This window comes from Heliangelus exortis, unplaced genomic scaffold (assembly GCF_036169615.1).
Source record: "Heliangelus exortis unplaced genomic scaffold, bHelExo1.hap1 Scaffold_90, whole genome shotgun sequence".
NCBI lineage: Eukaryota > Metazoa > Chordata > Aves > Apodiformes > Trochilidae > Heliangelus > Heliangelus exortis.
In genome coordinates, this window is record NW_027286006.1 from 23351 (window position 1) to 40732 (window position 17382).

Genomic DNA, 17382 nt, shown 5'->3' on the forward strand with positions numbered 1-17382 from the left:
TGAGGGTTTGCACCCTGGGCAGGTCCCCAGGAGGACTCCTGTGCCTCCACAGCAGTTAATTTATAAGCCACCTCGTTAGCGAAGTGCTCCTGGCTTAACCACCCCCCTCCCAAGGAGGCTAAAAATAGCTTTTCCTTGGACTTTGCTGCTGGGGACAGGAAGGGCAAGGAGGTGGGTTGCTATTTTTAGGTCAAATCAAAGCTCTTGGAGGTCTGGAGGGGGGGTTGTGTCTTGGCCAAGGTGTTGGGGAAGGTCCTGCGGGCAAAGCTGAGCCAGGGTGACCTCTGCTGCTGCTGGGATCTGAGTTTGGAGGAGAAAGGAGGGAGTGGGATGGGGATGAAGAGGAAGGAGGAGAGAGTTTGGATCTGGGATGAAATCTCCAAACCCTTCCTGGTCCATCATCCAAAAAAAAATCACAGAATAATTTGGGTTGGAAGGGACCTGCAAAGGTCACCCAGGCACCCCCTGGAACCTCCTCACCTATCCCAGGGTGCTCAGAGCCTCCTCCAGCCTCACCCTGAACATCTCCAGGGATGAGAACTCGACCATTTCCCTGGATAATATTTTCTATTTTCCCACTCCTGAAGGAAAGAAAGACTTTGGGATGAATTGATGAGAAGCTCAACATAAGGCAACCCTGTCCTGGGCTGCCCCAAGAGGAGCATGGCCAGCAGATCAAGAGAGGGGCTTCTCCCCCTCTCCTCTGCACTTGTGAGACCCCAAACTCCAGCTCTGGGGTCCCCAGCAGGAGAAGGACACGGAGCTGTTGGGATGAATCCAGAGGAGGCCACAGGGATGATCCAGGGGCTGGAGCAGCTCCCCTGGGAGAAGCTGAGGGAGCTGAGAAAGCCAAAAAATCCTTGAAAGGTGAAGGGGTCTGGTGAGGTCATGGAGAAGGCTCCGGGGGGAGCTCAGAGCAATCCCTGAAGGCTGAAGAGGGAATTTTCCTGAGTGTCAGGAGCAGGGGAAATGGTTTGGAGCTGAAGGATGGAGGGATGGAGGGATGGATGGATGGATTAGAGGTGTCCCTGGCCATGGGGGGTTGGAGGGGATGAGCTCTGAGCTCCCTGCCAGTCTCAGCCATCTTGGGGTTCTCTGATTCCATGGCACTGGGGGCTGGTGCATTCAGATCCTTCTCCATCCCCATCTTTGGGTGGCCTGGGTGGTTTTGGTGGTTTTTGGTGGTTTTGGGTCCTTTTCCTTCTCGTCCTCATCCTCGTCCTCATCCTCGTCCTCATCCTCGTCCTCATCCTTGTCCTCATCCTCGTCCTCATCCTCGTCCTCATCCTCGTCCTCATCCTCGTCCTCATCCTCGTCCTCATCCAAGTCCTCATCCAAGTCCTCATCCAAGTCCTCATCCAAGTCCTCATCCAAGTCCTCATCCAAGTCCTCATCCAAGTCCTCATCCAAGTCCTCATCCAAGTCCTCATCCAAGTCCTCATCCAAGTCCTCATCCAAGTCCTCATCCAAGTCCTCATCCAAGTCCTCATCCTTCTCCTCTCTCCTCTCTCCTCTCTCCTCTCTCCTCTCTCCTCTCTCCTCTCTCCTCTCTCCTCTCTCCTCTCTCCTCTCTCCTCTCTCCTCTCTCCTCTCTCCTCTCTCCTCTCTCCTCTCTCCTCTCTCCTCTCTCCTCTCTCCTCTCTCCTCTCTCCTCTCTCCTCTCTCCTCTCTCCTTTTTTCCTCTCTCCTTTTTTCCTCTCTCCTTTTTTCCTCTCTCCTTTTTTCCTTTTTTTCCTTTTTCTTTTTCTCTTTTTCCTTCTCCTTCTCCTTCCTATTCTTTGCTGCTGTGTAGGGGTTTTGGGGCTTGTGAATCAGTGAATCTCCTTGGGAAGGTCCCCAGCCTGTCCTGGGATGGTTTCTCCCTCCTTGGACACCTGGAGGAAAGAGTTCGCAGCCCAATCCCTCCCCGGGGCTGGAACTTCCTCAGGAGAAGCTTCTCATGGATCTCTTCTCTTTTTATCCAAGGGAAAAATAAAGGTTGTGGGGGATCTGGTTGGAGCCAGGAGCTCAGCATCTTCCCTATCAGACTCGATCTGTGAGCTGAGCACTAAAAGTCCCCAGGAAGGAGGAGGAAAAAAAAAACCCCAAAAAAACCTCCAGGGTGGAGCAGAAAGTGGGGGAGAAGGGAAGGGCCCTGGGTATGGTTGGGACAGGGGGGTCCAGGGCGGTGGTGGCATCTCCAGGGGTGACACTGCAAAGCCACCCCCAAGAAAAGCCCCAAAACATTGTCCCCAAAAGGTGGAATTTGTGAAAGAGCTCTGAGTCTCCTCCAGAGTTCTTCAAGGTTGAAAAACATCTCGGGAAAATCGCCAGGGGCTGAGCAGGGACTGCAAACACCTCCTTCCCTCCAGCCCTGCTGCCCTTTCCAACCTTCTCAGCCCAAATTCCATCTCCACTCCCAACCCGAGGCCTCCTGCCATCAGATAAGGGGCTTGGGGCTGGAGTCGTGGTGGTTAATGAGTGGTTAAAGGGCTGAAAACATCTTGAGTTTTCAAGAATGAGCTGGGCTGGTTTTAGGAGGAGTGGTAACCCAAGGGGAGATGGGACTGGGTTGTGGGGTCAATGCCTCAAGAGGTCCTTGTGGTTTTTTTCTGATTTTTCTTCTCTTTCAACCCCGTGAGGCTCTTGAGGTCTTTAAGGACTTTTGAAAAAAGGGAGTTTTGATCCCAAATTGCCTGTGGGTGCTCCCAAACCCTACTAAAATGGGGGAAACTCTGCCTCTTGCATTCAGATCCACCACCAAAGTTTCTCACCCAGCAAACTCCATAAATCCTAGAATCCCAGAGTGCCAGGGAAGGGAACCTCTGGAGATCATCAGGGGGCACAGGATGGGGTCCAGCTGGGCTTGGGATGTCCCCAGAGACTCCACCATCTCTCTGGGCACCCTCAGAGCCACCAAATTCCTCCTCAGGCTGAGAGGGACCTTCCCAAGGTCAGGTTTGTGCCCCTCACCTCTTGTCCTGGGCACCCCTGGGTGTCTGTCCCCTTCCCCTGACCCCCCCTGAAGGGTTTAGGAGCACTGAGAAGATTTCCCCCCCCCTTTGGTCTTTTCTTCTCCAGACTGGGAGAGATGTCCCTGTGGCACAGGATGGGGTCTCCAGATGGGTTGGGGATGTCCCCAGAGACTCCTGGCTTGGGGTCCATCATCCCCATATCCCCAAAATCCCCATCCCTGTGTCCCCAATCCCTGTGTCACAGATGTCCCCAGAGATGTCCCCACCACCTCTCTGGGCACCCTCAGAGCCACCAAATTCCTCCTCAGGCTGAGAGGGACCTTCCCGTGGTCAGCCCTTGTCCTGGGCACCCCTGGGTGTCTGTCCCCTTCCCCTGACCTCCCCTGAAGGGCTTAGGAGTGTTGAGCAGGTTTCCCCTTGTTCTTCTCCAGCCAAAAATTACCCAGTCCTTGGAGCAGGTGTAGATTTTTTGTCTCCCTTCAGCTTCAAAGCCACTCCTGAGGTGGCAGCAGCCCTGCTGGGTCCCCAGGCTGTGACATTGTTGGTGCTGGAGGGAGATGAACCTGGTGGCAGGATGCAGATTGCTTTCCAAGAAAGCCCAGAAGGACCCTGTGGCAGTGCTGAGGTGACCTCAGGCCTTACCTGAAGCCACCAAATAAACCCCAGTGGTGTTGGAGCACCAAGTTGTGACCTGGCAGTGGGGACAGGAGGAGGAGGATGGGGTGGGTTGAGGTTTAATCATTGATGGAAAAGGTGAGAAGGACTCTGGTGGGTGCTTCAGGTCCCTGTCCCTGACCTCTTCCCTGTCCCTGCAGTCATCCTGACCGACGAGGAGGTGCAGAGGAAGCGGGAGATGATCCTGAAACGTAAGGAGGAGGAGGCACTCAAGGAGAGCCTGAAGCCCAAGCTCTCTGAGGAGCAGCAGAAGGTCATTGAGATCCTTCTCCAGGCTCATCGCAAAACCTACGACCCCACCTACTCTGACTTCACCAAATTCCGGGTACATCTGAGGCTGCTTTGTCCCCCATTCCCACCCCTGGGACCAAACCTGGTCCCTAGCGTCACAGAACAATGGGATGGGATGGGATGGGATGGGATGGGATGGGATGGGATGGGATGGGATGGGATGGGATGGGATGGAATGGAGGGACCTTAAACCCCCCTCAGTGCCATGGGCAGGGACACCTCCCCCCAGCCCAGGGGGCTCCAAACCCCATCCCAACCTTCAGCACCTCCAGGGATGGGGCAGCCACAGCTTCTGGGGACACCCAGGGGCTCCCCCCCCTCCCAGGGAAGAATTTTTCCCCTCATCTCCAACCTCAGTCTCCCCTTGGACACTTTCAAGCCATTCCCCCTCCTCCCATCCCTCCAGGGCGTCATCCCAAATCCATCCCCAACGTTCCTGGAGGTATCTGAGGGCACTTGAGGTGCTGGAAGGTGCTCCAAGGTCTCCCTGGAGCCTTCTCCTCTCCAGACTGAACCCCCCCAACTCTCTCCCCCTGGCTCCAGAGCTGCTCATCCCTCCCAGCAGCTCCAGGGCCTCCTCTGGACTCCATGGATCTGTTCCCTCCCTCCACCTCTCCCTGGAGAAGAATTAAACCCCCCCAGCTAAAACCTCCGAGCTGCTGGCGGGAGGAGACACCTGCCCTGGGATTGCCCTCTCAACCCCATTCCTCACATTCCCCTCTCTCTTCCAGCCCCCTGTGAGAAGCAGCTCCAGGAGCAGGGGGACAGGGAGAGCCTCCTCCATTCTCACCCAGGACCTCTCCTCCGAGGACTCCAGTGACCTCTTTGGCTCTGATGCCTTCAGCACAGTCTCAGGTACTACCCTCCCCTCCCCACGGGAGGCTCAGAAGTTTTGCCCAGGTTTGGCCACCCTGGGGGAGTTTCCCTGCTCTGGGAATATGCGTTATCTGGAAGACCCTCCTAGTGGGCTTGAAAAGGTGATTTGCAAGCCAAAAACATGAAGGGCTGGGTGGGGTCATGGCCTGCTGGACCTCTGGGTGTCTTGTCTGAGCCCTCCAAGAAGGGCATGATCCTTAAGGTCCTTTCCAACTCCAAACATTCTACAATTCCATGAAGGTCAGGGCTGGGCTGCTGCTCAGACTGGGCTTGGATTTGACCCCAAGAGGACTTGAAGGTCCTGGTGCCAAGACTTTGTCCCAACCCCATTCCTCATGTCCTTCTGCCCAAAGACAATGGGAGGTCCTCTTGGCAGGATGGATGCCATTCCTGCTGCAATTCCTGCATTGCTCTGCTCCCCTAGGATGTCCCTCTGACCCTCTCCTTCTCTCCAGAGCCTGTTGAGCCTCCAATGTTTTCCAACCTGGTCCTCTCCGAGGAGAATGAGGAGAGCTCCTCCATGAACATTGACTTCTCCCACCTCTCCATGCTCCCACACTTGGCTGACCTGGTCAGCTACAGCATCCAGAAGGTGATTGGCTTTGCCAAAATGATCCCAGGATTCAGGTGAGACTCCTGGATCCTGCTCCTGGATCCATGGTGGTTTTCCACTCTTGGGAATCGTGGTGCCACCTTTCACAGTCAGATCATTTGGCTCTCTGCCCTCTTCCCAGCTCCCCCTCAGGCTCTGTTCCCTTCCCAGCTCTGTTCCTCTTTTCATGTTTTCTGTCCCCCCCTCCTTCTCTGGGGTGTCTTCTCTGCTCTTAGGGGGTTTTTCCTCCTTTGGGGTGTCTCCTCTGCTCTTATGGGGTTCCTCCTTCTCTGGGATGTCTCCTCTGCTCTTAGGGGTTTTTTCCTCTTTTGGGGTGTCCCCTCTGCACTTACGGGTTTCCTCCTCCTTTGGGCTGTCACCTCTGGGGTGTTCACTCTCCTCTTCTGGGGTTCCTTTTCTCCCCTTCTGGGGTTCCTTCTCTCCCCTTCTGGGGTGTCCCCTTCATCTCCATCTCCATCTCCATCTCCATCTCCATCTCCATCTCCATCTCCATCTCCATCTCCATCTCCATCTATCTCCATCTCCATCTCATTTTCTGGGGTCCCCCCTCTCCTTTTTCACTCCGATTCACTCATCCCCCATCACCACAAAGCTTCAGCTCCTAAGAAAACCACTCGAGGTCCCATCCTGGTGGCTGAAGGACCTCAGCTCCTCCTGAACTCCAGGCTGCTGGGTGGTGCCAGTCCCTCCAGAAACACCCTCTGCTTCCTGACAGAGCACCCAGGGGCAGGGAGGAGCTGGGGTGTCCCCAGCAAAGGCACCGGGGACCCCGGGGAGCACCGGCCGGGTCCTTGGCTGCTTGGATGAGGTCCTGGGTCATCTTCTTTTTTTTTTTTCTCACCCAGGGACCTGACAGCAGAGGACCAGATTGCTCTGCTCAAGTCCAGTGCCATCGAGGTGATCATGCTACGCTCCAACCAGTCCTTCACCCTGGATGACATGAGCTGGACCTGTGGCAGCAGTGACTTCAAGTACCGCATCAGCGATGTCACCCAGGGTGAGACTGCCCGGGGCTGGGTGCCAAGGAACCCCCACCCAACCAAGTCAGGAGGGAGCATCCCACCCCTTGACTCCTGAAGGGAAAGCTGGGGCTTGGAGCTGTCTCCAGACCTTCTGCACTGTCATGCAGTGCAGAAGTGGTTCTGCTCACCCTGAGCTGTCTGGAGGGTTGGGAAGGAGCAGGACTTCTCCAGGCAGGAGGGAGAGAGTCCTGGCCTCAACTTCTCTCCCTTTGGGATTTCATGGAGCCATGGGATGCTTTGGCTTGGGTTGGATGAGCCTTAAATTCATCTAATTCCACCTTCTGCCATGGGGACACCTCCCCCCAGCCCAAAGGAGTCCATCCCAACCTTCAGCACCTCCAGGGATGGGGCAGCCACCCCAAAAATCATCTCCTGGACCACTCAGATAGTTCCTTACAACCCAAACCATTCACTGATCCCAAACCATTCCCTCAGGGGGTGATGGAGGCCACCATGGAGTGACCAAATCATTCAGTGCCACTCCCCCTGCCATGGGGACCCTTCCCCACAGCCCAGGGAGCTCCAAACCCCATCCCAACCTTCAGCACCTCCAGGAATGGGGCAGCCACCCCAAAAATCATCTCCTGGGCCACTCAGATGGTTCCTTCCAACCCAAACCATTCCCTGATCCCAAGCCATGGGCAGGGACACCTCCCCCCAGCCCAGGGAGCTCCAAACCCCATCCCAACCTTCAGCAACCAAACTGGAGGTGCCTCCTGGAGGCATCTGAAGGCACTTCAGGTGCTGGAATGTGCTCCAAGGTCTCCCTGGAGCCTTCTCCTCTCCAGGCTGACATTCAGATGACATTTCTGGACCTTCAATCTTTTAGAAGAGCCACAGAGTACTGGGGGGGAACACCCAGATCCTGGGTGAAAGGGCAGAGTGAGGTCCCAAGGGAAGCTGTGGGAGATCCTGCTCTGCTCAAGCTCCTTTTTCCTTCCCAGCTGGCCACAGCATGGACCTCCTGGAACCACTGGTGAAATTCCAGGTTGGACTGAAGAAGCTGAACCTCCACGATGAAGAGCACGTGCTCCTCATGGCCATCTGCATCTTGTCCCCAGGTAGGACATTTCTTGGGAGCAGAGCCCGACCCCCCCCTGGCTCCTCCCCCCCCAACCTCCTCTCAGGGGATGGCAGAGCCAGAAGGTCTCCCCTCAGCCTCCTCTGCTCCAGGAGCAACACCCCCAGGGCCCTCAGGGGCTCCTCACAACTTCTCCATCACCTTCTCCATGTTCTCCATCACCTTCTCCATGTTCTCCATCCCCTCTCCATGTTCTCCATCCCCTTCTCCATGTCCTCCAGCCCCTCTCCATATTTTCCAGCCCCTCTCCATCTTCTCCAGCCCCTTCCCCATCTCTGGACACTCTCCAGCCCCTCCATGTCCTCTCCAGCTGCTCTGTCCCAGTCTTGGAGCTTTGCCTGGGGTTGGTGTCACCCAGGAGCAGGACCTGGCACTTGGCCTGCTTGGACCTCAGAGTATTGGCCTCATCCCATGGTTCCAACCTCTCCAGACCCTCATCCCATGGATCCAACTTGTCCAGATCACTCACCCCATGGATCCAACATGTCCAGATCACTCACCCCATGGATCCAACCCATCCAGACTCTCACGCCATGGATCCAATCTTTCCAGATCCCTCATCCCATGGATCCAACCCATCCAGACTCTCATCCCATGGATCCAACCTCTCCAGACCCTCTCCAGACCATTCCTACTCCCAGGCAGCTCCACGCTCCCTTCATCCCTGACTTAGGGAATATTCCACCCCCTACTCCAACCCCTGGATCACCCCTCACACCCAACTTCCCCCTTATCCCAAACTTTCCTCACCTCACTTCGCCCCATCCTAAAAATTCCTCCCATTCCTCAGATCGCCCTGGAGTCCAGGACACTTCCTCGGTGGAATCCCTTCAGGATCACCTCTCGGAGATCCTCCAGACCTACATCCAGGTCCGACACCCCCTTCCTGGGAGCCGTCTCCTTTATCCCAAGATGATCCAGAAGTTGGCCGACCTGCGGAGCCTCAATGAGGAGCATTCCCGGCAGTACCGCTGCCTCTCCCTGCAGCCCCAGCATTCCATGCACCTCACACCTCTGGTCCTCGAGGTTTTTGGCAATGAAATCTCCTGATTCCCAACTCCTCACCTCCCTCTTCCCAAAAAAATCACCCTCCGAGCCAGGCCTGCTTGGGAAGTTTTGGATGCAGAGGGTCCCACGCTGCTCCAGTTTCGCCTCCGCTCAGACCCAAAATTCCTTGGTTTCTCCTCAGTTTTTGTCACTTCCTTACCCTCTGCCACCGCGTTTGGCCTTTTCTGGAGCTCAAATCCCATTTTTTTTGGACTCTGGGAATGGTTGGAAGAAGAAGCCCAGAGGTGATTTCCTCACAGGGGGGTGTGGGGGGACACATTCCTGAGGCTTTTGCTCCCTTTGTGGAGCCCCCAACGTGTGTCCCCCCAGTTCCAAACTGGGGACGCCAGTGGATGTCCCACAGCCCTGCTGGGAAACATGGTGGGGTCCATACCCCTCCCTCCCCCACCCCCCAGAATGTGTCACCAGTTCAACCAGTTCCACCAGTCCCAGGAGCCACCACCAGACTGGGAGGAGGTTGGGGATTTGTCCTCAGGTCCCCAGGGGGGAGCTTGGGGGGGGCTTCCTCAGCTGGGGCAGGACCCCAGCGGATGGGGTGACCCCCCCCCCAGGAGCCACCCCCCTGGAGGGTGGTTGGGGACAGGAGGGGACATGGGGTCCCCCCAGTGCTGGCATTGGGGGGGGTCAGGAGGGGACCCCCGGGCTCCTGGGGGAAGGGGGCTGCTGCCTGGAAATAAACCGGGGTTGGGCCTTCTGGGGGCTGAGCATCTGTCTGTCCCCAAGCCTGGCTGTTTCCTGGCTGTCCCCTGTGTGTGTCCATCTGTCCCCCTGGCTGTCCCCTGGGTGTCCTTCTGTCCCCCTGCCTGTCCCCTGGGTGTCCTTCTGTCCCCCTGTTTGTCTGTCCCCCTGTTCTGTCCATCTGTCCCCTGTCTGTCCCCTGTCTGTCCCCTGTGTGTCCAGCTGTCCCCCTGTCTGTCCATCTGTCCCTGTCTGTCCCCTGTCTGTCCCCCTGGGGCTGGCAGGGGGGTGGTGGCCGTATGGACCAAGCTGTCCCTGGATGTCCCCATCTGGGATGTCTGTCCTGGGGGGACTGCTGGGGGTGTCCCCCTGCCCACCCCTGTGTCTGTCTGTCCTGTGTCCTCGTGTGTGTCCTTCCCTCTGTCCACCTGCCATTCCCCCCATGTCCTCACATGTCCCCATCTCTGTCGCCGTGTCCCTGTGTCCCTGTGTCCCTGCCCCTCTGTACCCCTCTCCCTGTCTCTCTGTCCCTGTGTCTCTGTCCCTCTGTCCCTCTCTCTGTCCCCCTGTCCCTCTATCCCTCTGTCCCTGTCCCTCTCTCTGTCCCTGTGTCCCCCTATCCCTGTCCCTCTATCCCTCTGTCTCTCTGTCCCTGTCCCTCTGTCCCTGTGTCCCTTTGTCCCCCTATCCCTGTCCCTCTATCCCTCTGTCTCTCTGTCCCTGTCCCTCTGTCCCTGTGTCCCTTTGTCCCCCTATCCCTGTCCCTCTATCCCTCTGTCTCTCTGTCCCTGTCCCTCTGTCCCTGTGTCCCTGTGTCCCCCTATCCCTGTCCCTCTATCCCTCTGTCTCTCTGTCCCTGTCCCTCTGTCCCTGTGTCCCTTTGTCCCCCTATCCTTGTCCCCTCCCCTGTGTCCCAGCTCCGCCGCTAGGGGGCGCTCCCTCCCTCTCGGCTCTGCCCACTCCCCCCTCCCATTATTCTGCGCATGCGCGGTGAGGGGAGTGGGTGTCGAGGCGCGTGCGTCCTGGGGGGCAAAGAGTGGGCGGGGCCCGGGGAGGGGGTGGGGCGTAACTATAGCAACCGGGCGGGGGCGGGCAGGGAGGTGGGAAAGGCGTGTGCGGAGTCCCCGGATGTTTCGCGCCGCTCGCTTCATGGCCGCAGCGCTCAGCGGAACCGGGAGCGGGGCAGGGACCGGGAGCGGGTTTGGGCCAAAGCCGCCGCGGTCCGAGCCCTCCCGCCCGCTCATCGGCACCCATGACGGCACTTTCCACTGCGACGAGGTGTTGGCCTGCTACCTGCTGCGGCTCCTGCCCCGCTACCGGGTACGGCCCCCCCCGGGGAACCCTGTGGTGAGAGCGGGGACAACCCCGCGACGGGACGGGGACATCGTGAAGTGTCGCGGCCCTTTCTCGAGTCCCGGGTCCCTCCTGTAGATCCCCAAACCTCCTTCGGGTTCCCCCTTCCCTGGGGAGCGGCTCTTGTAGGGTGGACGTGGGCGCTACCTTTAAGGTCCTGGACTCCCCCCAAGGGTCATCCTCAGGTCCTCAGTCCCTGCTTGGTGTCTCCAGTCACACCAGAGGTCACCCTTCGGGTCACCAAGTGCTCATGGGCATCCCTGTCCCCTTTTCAGTGTCCCGAGTGTCACTTAGGAGCCACTCTTCAGGTCTCCAGACCCAGCTGGGGGGACCTGGGCCACCCCAGGGGCCACCTTTAGGTCCCCAGTGCCTGCTTGGGGTCTCCCGGGCATCTCTGCCACCCCATCAGTGTCCTAGAACCAACCCCTGTGTCCCCAACCCACTCTGGGGGGCCCTGGCCCCTCCCAGGTGTCACCTTTAGGTCCCCAGCCCCTCTTGGCCATCCTTGATCCCCCTCTTAGTTCCCCAAACCCATTTGGGGGGGGTTCCCTGATCCCACCCAAGGGCCACCCTTAGATCCCCAAGCCCATCCTGGACCACTTTGGGGGTCCCTGGTCCCTCCCAGGTGTCACCCTTAGGTTGCCCTTTTCAGTCCCTCTTTGGGGGTCCCTGGTCACCCCGGGGGCAGCTCTCGGGGGTCCCCTGAGCCCCCCAGCCTCACCCCACCCTCCCCAGGAGGCCGAGGTGCTGCGTACCCGGGACCCTGAGCTCCTGTCCCAGTGTGAGGTGGTGGTGGATGTGGGGGGGGAATACGACCCCGAGCAGCACCGCTACGACCATCACCAGAGGTGAGACCCTTCCCCAACCCCCACCCAACACCCCTCACCCCCAAAAATGAGGTGGGGAGGGAGCCCTGAGGGCTGATTCCAGGAAATCCTGGGCAGGGATGAAACTCGGAGGAACAATTGAGGGTCCTACACCTGGGGGGGAAGAACCCCGAGGGCCCCCAAGAGAGGTTGGGATGGAGGAGAAGGATCTGGGGGTCCTGATGGGAGCTGATCCCTGAGGCAGTGGGATGCCTGGATCCTGGAATCCTGGAGAGGTGAGAGCTGCACCCAGAGCCCCCCCAGAGGCCACTGGGGGTCTGTGTGTGTGTGTCCCCCCCCACGGGCAGAGCTTGCGGACATTGTGTGGAGCAGGGGGACCTCACTGCTGCTCCTCAGGAAGAACCCAACCCCCAGGGAGGTCCCTGCTGGGAAGCAGCTCCATGGAAAAAGCCCTGGGAGTGCTGGGGGGGGTGGGTCAGGGAATTCCCCAGGGGTCAGGAATGGGTCTTGGGGGGGCAATGGGATCCTGGGGGGCATCAGGAAAAGTCCAGCAGATCCACGGAGGTTCTGCTCTGCCGTGGGGAGACCACCCCTGGAATCCTGGCTCCAGTTTGGGGCTCCCTAGTTGCAGAGAGACTGGGATGTACTGGAGAGAGTCCCCTGGAGAGCTGGGAGGGTGCTGAAGGGCCTTGGACATCTCTGCTGGGGAGAAAGAGTGAGAGCCCTGGGGCTGAGAGGGGATCTGCTGAATGTCCCTCAAGAGTTGAGGGCTGGGGGGCAAGAGGAAGGGGCCAATCTCTGTTCAGGGGTGCCCAGGCCAAGGAAGGATGGGTTGGAGCTGGAAGATGGGAAGTTCCACCTGCAGAGGAAGAGAAACTTCTGCCTGGGAGGGGGAGGGAGCCCTGGGCCAGCCTACCCAGAGAGGTTCTAGAGTCTCCTTCTCTGGAGGCTTCCAACCCCCCTGGATGTGTTCCTGGGGGATCCTGCTGGGACAGGGGGTTTGGGATGAGGGAGCTCTAAAGTTCCCTCCCAAGCCTCAACTTTCTGGGATTCCAGGATTCTGCTGAGGGTTTTCTCCTCCCCTCCCATCACTGTGGTTTGGGGGTCCCATGGGTGACAGCTCTGGTGCTGCAGGTTCCTGCTCCCCCTCTTGGTCCCCCCTTGGGGGGTGGGGGCAGCCGTGGGTGCTCCTGGGCACCCCTTGCCCTCTGGCAACACCAGTGGGAGCAGTTTGGGAAAGGTTGGGAATGGAAATGGAAGCCCAGAGCAAGAGAGATGGGAATGGAAACGCTGCTTCCAACAAAAATGGTGTCCTGCAGCTCACGGGGACATTTTGGGGAGCAAAAGAAGATCTCTTACAGTCATTCTACTGGAGAGAGTTTTTAGGATCTTTAGGACTTTTTAGGATCTGGTTTCCTGCAGCTCCTTAAGGGACCTTAAACAGCACCCATGCCATGGGCAGGGACACCTCTGGATGTGTTCCTGGGGGATCCTGCTGGGGCAGGGGGGTCCCAGAGCTCTAAAGGGCCCTTCCAACCTCTGACATTCTGGGATTCTGTGGGATGAGGTAGCTTGAAGCTCTCCAGGGTGTGGAGGAATAATTGAGCTTCAATCTTTTTAATAACACCTTGGATCCTCACTGCTCAGTTTAGAAATTGGTCAAGGAGAGAGAGGGAGAAGTTTGGCTGCTTCCTGGGAGAGGCAGAAGTTCAGTTGAAGGGAGAAAGAGGAGAGGAGAAGTGAGGTGAGGGATGAAGATCTCTTACAGTAATTCTACTGAAGAGAGTTTTTAGGATCTTTAGGAGTTTTTAGGATCTGGTTTCCTGCAGCTGCCCTCTGGCTCAGTGCAGTTCTGGTTACACCACCTTCCAAGTGCTTCTTGGGGAACCTTCTGCAGCCCCAAGGTGGAAACCTGGTTCTACCTCACTCTGGGAAATCTCCTTTTTAGTCTCCTTCTCTGGAGGCTTCCAACCCCCCCTGGATGTGTTCCTGGGGGATCCTGCTGGGACAGGGGGTTTGGGATGAGGGAGCTCTAAAGTTCCCTCCCAACCCTGAACATTTTGAGGTTCTCTGATCCTCTGCTCCCCCCCCCCCAGGTCTTTCACACACTCCATGCACACCCTCCGGCCGGACAAGCCCTGGACCACCAAGCTGAGCAGTGCTGGGCTAGTGTATTGCCATTTTGGCTCCCAAATCCTGGCAGAGCTCCTGGGGGAGCCAGAGGATGGCCCCGTGGTGACGATGCTCTACGATAAGGTACGGGGAAGGGGGGGGCTGGGGTGGTTTTGGGGGGGGTCTCCACCCCTCACCGCTGCCTCACTGCTCTCCCTGGGGCTCCTCCTTTGCTGGGGGAGCACTGGACCAGTGTGTTGCAGTTACTGGTGTGGAGTTGGGCTCCAGACTGCATGTGAGCACCTTGATAAAGGTGACACCAAACTGAGGGGAAGGGATTGACAGCCCAGAGGGGAAAGAATCCCAGAAGAATTTGGGTTGGAAGGGACCTCCTGAGGTCACCCAGTCCAACCCTGCACTCAGCAGGGACCCCTCACCCACAGCAGGGTGCTCAGAGCCCTCAGGAATCACCTCAAAGGTGACCTCCAGAGGTCCCTTCCAACCCCTCACATTCTCTGGGTCTTAGGGTTGGACCAGATGATTTTTCAGGTCCCTTCCAGCCCCACATTGTGACCCTCAGGCTGTGTGTCCTGCCACCCTTCTCCCCCTCTCCAAATTCTCCCCCAGCTCTACGGGAACTTCTCTGAGGTCCCTTCCAACCCCTTGGGTGGGGGTGGCTGTGTGTGTGTCCCTCTCCCAGCTCTATGGGAACTTCCTTGAGGTCCCTTCCAGCCCCACATTGTGACCCTCAGGGTCTGTGTGTCCCCTATTCCCCCTCCCCAAATCCCTCCCAACTCTACAAGAACTTCTTTGAGGTCAGGGTCTGTCCCGCCCTTTTCCCCCTCCCCAGATTCTCTCCCAGCTCTACAAGAACTTTGAGGTCCCTTCCAGCCCCACATTCCGTGACCCTCAGGCTGTGTTTCCCCCCCCCTTTTCCCCCTCCCCAAATCCCCCTCAGCTCTACGAGAACTTCCTGGAGGAGATCGATGCCGTGGACAATGGGATTGCTCAGGGGGAGGGGCAGCCCCGCTACGCCCTCAGCACCACCCTCAGCACCCGGGTCTCCCACCTCAACCCCCGCTGGAATGACCCCCAGCAGGACCCTGAGGTGGGGAGGGGGGGATGGGGGTGAGGGTGAGAAAGGGAGGGGGGGGATGGGGTGGGACCCTTCCCCTTCCCCTTCCTCACCCTCCCCTCCCTTGTGTCCCCAGGGGGGTTTCAAGCGGGCTCTGGAGCTGGTGGGGAGGGAGTTCATGGAGAGGGTGGAATTTTACCACCGGGCATGGCTGCCGGCCAGGGAGGTGGTGGAGGAGGCTCTGAGGAGACGCTTCGAGGTATGGGGAGTGGGGGGAGGGGAAATTTGGGGGGGAAAAGAAGGGGGGGGAGGGAAGAACCCCAGGGAGGAACTGCCCTGCATGGCCCAGGGTGTCTCCCTGCATCCCAGGGCATGAGGCATGGCTGTGCCTCCCCCCTGTACCCCTGAACACAGCTGAACCCCCCCCGAACCTCTAAACACTGCTCTGCCCCCCCCTGTACCCCCAAACACATCTGTGCCCCCCCTGAACCCCTAAACACAGCTGAACCCCCCCCGAACCTCTAAACACTGCTCTGCCCCCCCTGTACCCCCAAACACAGCTGTGCCCCCCCACACCCCTAAACACAGCTGTGCCTCATTCTGCACCCCTAAGCACAGCTGTGCCCCCCATTGTGCATCCCTAAACACAGCTGTACCCCCTCATCCTGCACCCCTAAACACAACTGTGCCTCATCCAGCACCCCTAAACACAGCTGTGACCCCCCTGCTGCACCCCTAAACACAGCTCTGCCCCCCCCACCCCTACACACAGCTGTGCCCCCCCCTGCACCCCCATATCCTCACACCCACCCCTGCCCCCCCCAATACCCTCCAACCCCCCCTCCTCCATCCCTCCCTGCAGACCCCACCCCCAGAGCTCAGCACCCATCTGACCGAGGGGAAACTGAGGCAGCAATAGTTGTCGGGGTCCCAACCTGTGTCGTTTCCCCCCCCCAGGTGGACCCCAGTGGGGCAGTGCTGGAGCTTCCCGGGGGGGGCTGTCCCTGGAAGGAGCATCTTCTGCAGCTGGAGCAGGAGCTGCAGCTCCCCCAGCCCCTCCTCTTGGTTCTCTTCCCGGATCCCAGTGGGCAGTGGCGCCTGCAGAGTGTTCCCGTGGGACCTCACAGCTTCCAGAGCCGGTCAGACCCCTCCCCACCACTCCTACCCCCCCAGAAAAAATCCCAAAACAGTGATCAGGGCAACATGAGGCTGGGGGAGTGTCCCCTGGGGGGTCCTGCAGGGATCACGTCCTCTAAAACATTTCTGTTAAGGATGTGGGGGTGGGATTGTGGGGGCTCCACAGAAATAGAAGGAAGAACTTCTGCCTGGGAGGGGGAGGGAGCCCAGGCTGCCCAGAGTGGTTCTGGAGTCTCCTTTGGAGGCTTCCAACCCCCCCTGGATGTGTTCCTGGGTGGATCAAAGATGCTCCAGAGGCCCCTTCCCACTCTGACAATTCCATGGAGCTCCTGAAGTTCAGGGAGGCCAAGGGGAGAGGGGGGAGGAAGAACCCCAGGGCAGGAAGACAGGGAGGGGGAGATCCATGGGACATTTTGGGGAGGGGAGGGGGAAGGTTTAAGGCAGAACATGGGAAATTCCACCTCAAATGAGGAAAAACTTCCAACTGGGAAGGAGGAGTCACCCAGGGACAGGAATTGGAGGCGCTGATCCCTTGGTCCTTCTGCAGATTCCTCAATTCCAGGAACATTTTCAGTTTTATTTTTCTTCTCCCCCTCCCTATTTTGTTTTTCTCCAGCCTCCCTCTCCCTGAGCCCTGGCGGGGGCTGCGGGATGAGACCCTCTCCCAAATTTTGGGGCTCCCTGGATGCATCTTCGTCCATTCCAGCGGCTTCATCGGGGGACACCACACCCGGGAGGGGGCCCTGGAGATGGCACGGAGGACCCTGGCACAGCACCAAGAGGGGGGGACACAAACCTGATGCCACCAACCCCCCCCCTCCCACCTCAACCCCTTCCATGCACCCCAACATGGACCCCCTGTGGGGGTGGGGGGCTCAGGCTTAGCCCGTTCCCACACAGCGCATGGAATGGGACAAAAATCACCCCTGGAGGGGGTTTGGGGGGACAAAAATCACCCCCCCCAGGAGTGCCACTGGTCCCAGTGCCAGTGGGGGACTGGTCTGAACTCTCAGCCCAAGCCCAGAGACTTTTTGGACCCATTTCTCTGGGGACTGTCCTCATTTTTATGGTGGCTTCCCACCACCAGTATAAACCAGTCTGTGCCCAGTGTGTCTGCTGCTCAGGAACTGGGGGTTTGGGGTATGGGTCAAGGTGTCTTTGGGGTGCAGAGGGGACACGGTGTGTTGAGGCTCAGAGTTGGGGTGCAGGCATCACCCCTCCCTTACTGGGAGATGTCCCAGCAGCCCCCCCCACATCCTGGTTTTACCCTAACTCCTGTCTTTACCTTAAATCCTCATTTTTTACCTCAGATCTCCTCAGTTTTGACCCCAAATCTTGTTGCATTTACCCCAAATTCCCTCATTTTTACTCCCAATTCTCATTTTCCAACCCCAAATCCTTTTGGTTTCACCCCGGGTCCTTTCCCTTTTATCCTAGATCCCCTCCTTTTTACCCTAAATCCTCAATTTAAACCCCAACCCCTTTCCTTTTCCCCAGACCCCTCCTTTTTACCCAAATCCTCTTTGTTTTACCCCAGTCCTCCCCCCCCAGCTTTAGCCCAATGATTCCCACATAATCCCTGGATTAACCGCAGATAATACCAGGGTTTCACCATCCCCC

General features: G+C 58.2%; 2 protein-coding genes across 2 annotated transcripts in view; both read left to right on the forward strand.

The window, feature by feature from the left end:
• The window catches only part of VDR (vitamin D receptor), a 31674-nt gene extending 22400 nt beyond the window's left edge, over positions 1 to 9274 (forward strand). Inside the window, exons 6-11 of the mRNA XM_071732830.1 lie at positions 3770 to 3954; positions 4652 to 4775; positions 5252 to 5423; positions 6255 to 6406; positions 7376 to 7492; positions 8303 to 9274. Of these exons, the coding sequence (XP_071588931.1) occupies positions 3770 to 3954; positions 4652 to 4775; positions 5252 to 5423; positions 6255 to 6406; positions 7376 to 7492; positions 8303 to 8562 (1010 nt within the window). The 3' untranslated portion in view covers positions 8563 to 9274. The remainder of the gene's footprint in view (positions 1 to 3769; positions 3955 to 4651; positions 4776 to 5251; positions 5424 to 6254; positions 6407 to 7375; positions 7493 to 8302) is intronic.
• A 1075-nt stretch (positions 9275 to 10349) lies between these two features.
• MYG1 (MYG1 exonuclease) lies at positions 10350 to 16869 on the forward strand. The gene is made up of 7 exons (XM_071732831.1): positions 10350 to 10578; positions 11347 to 11459; positions 13535 to 13694; positions 14509 to 14658; positions 14762 to 14884; positions 15583 to 15764; positions 16379 to 16869. Exons 1-7 carry the CDS (start codon positions 10387 to 10389, stop codon positions 16560 to 16562), a joined length of 1104 nt encoding a protein of 367 aa, XP_071588932.1. The 5' UTR covers positions 10350 to 10386; the 3' UTR covers positions 16563 to 16869.
• The last annotated feature ends 513 nt before the right edge of the window (positions 16870 to 17382 follow it).

Bases quoted from the DNA above. Each gene is read 5' to 3' on its own strand.
- MYG1 (XM_071732831.1), top strand. From the start codon at position 10,387: ATGTTTCGCGCCGCTCGCTTCATGGCCGCAGCGCTCAGCGGAACCGGG. The intron at 14,885-15,582 runs GTATGGGGAGTG...TCCCCCCCCCAG, and splicing joins CTCTGAGGAGACGCTTCGAG to GTGGACCCCAGTGGGGCAGT. The intron at 15,765-16,378 runs GTCAGACCCCTC...GTTTTTCTCCAG, and splicing joins CCTCACAGCTTCCAGAGCCG to CCTCCCTCTCCCTGAGCCCT.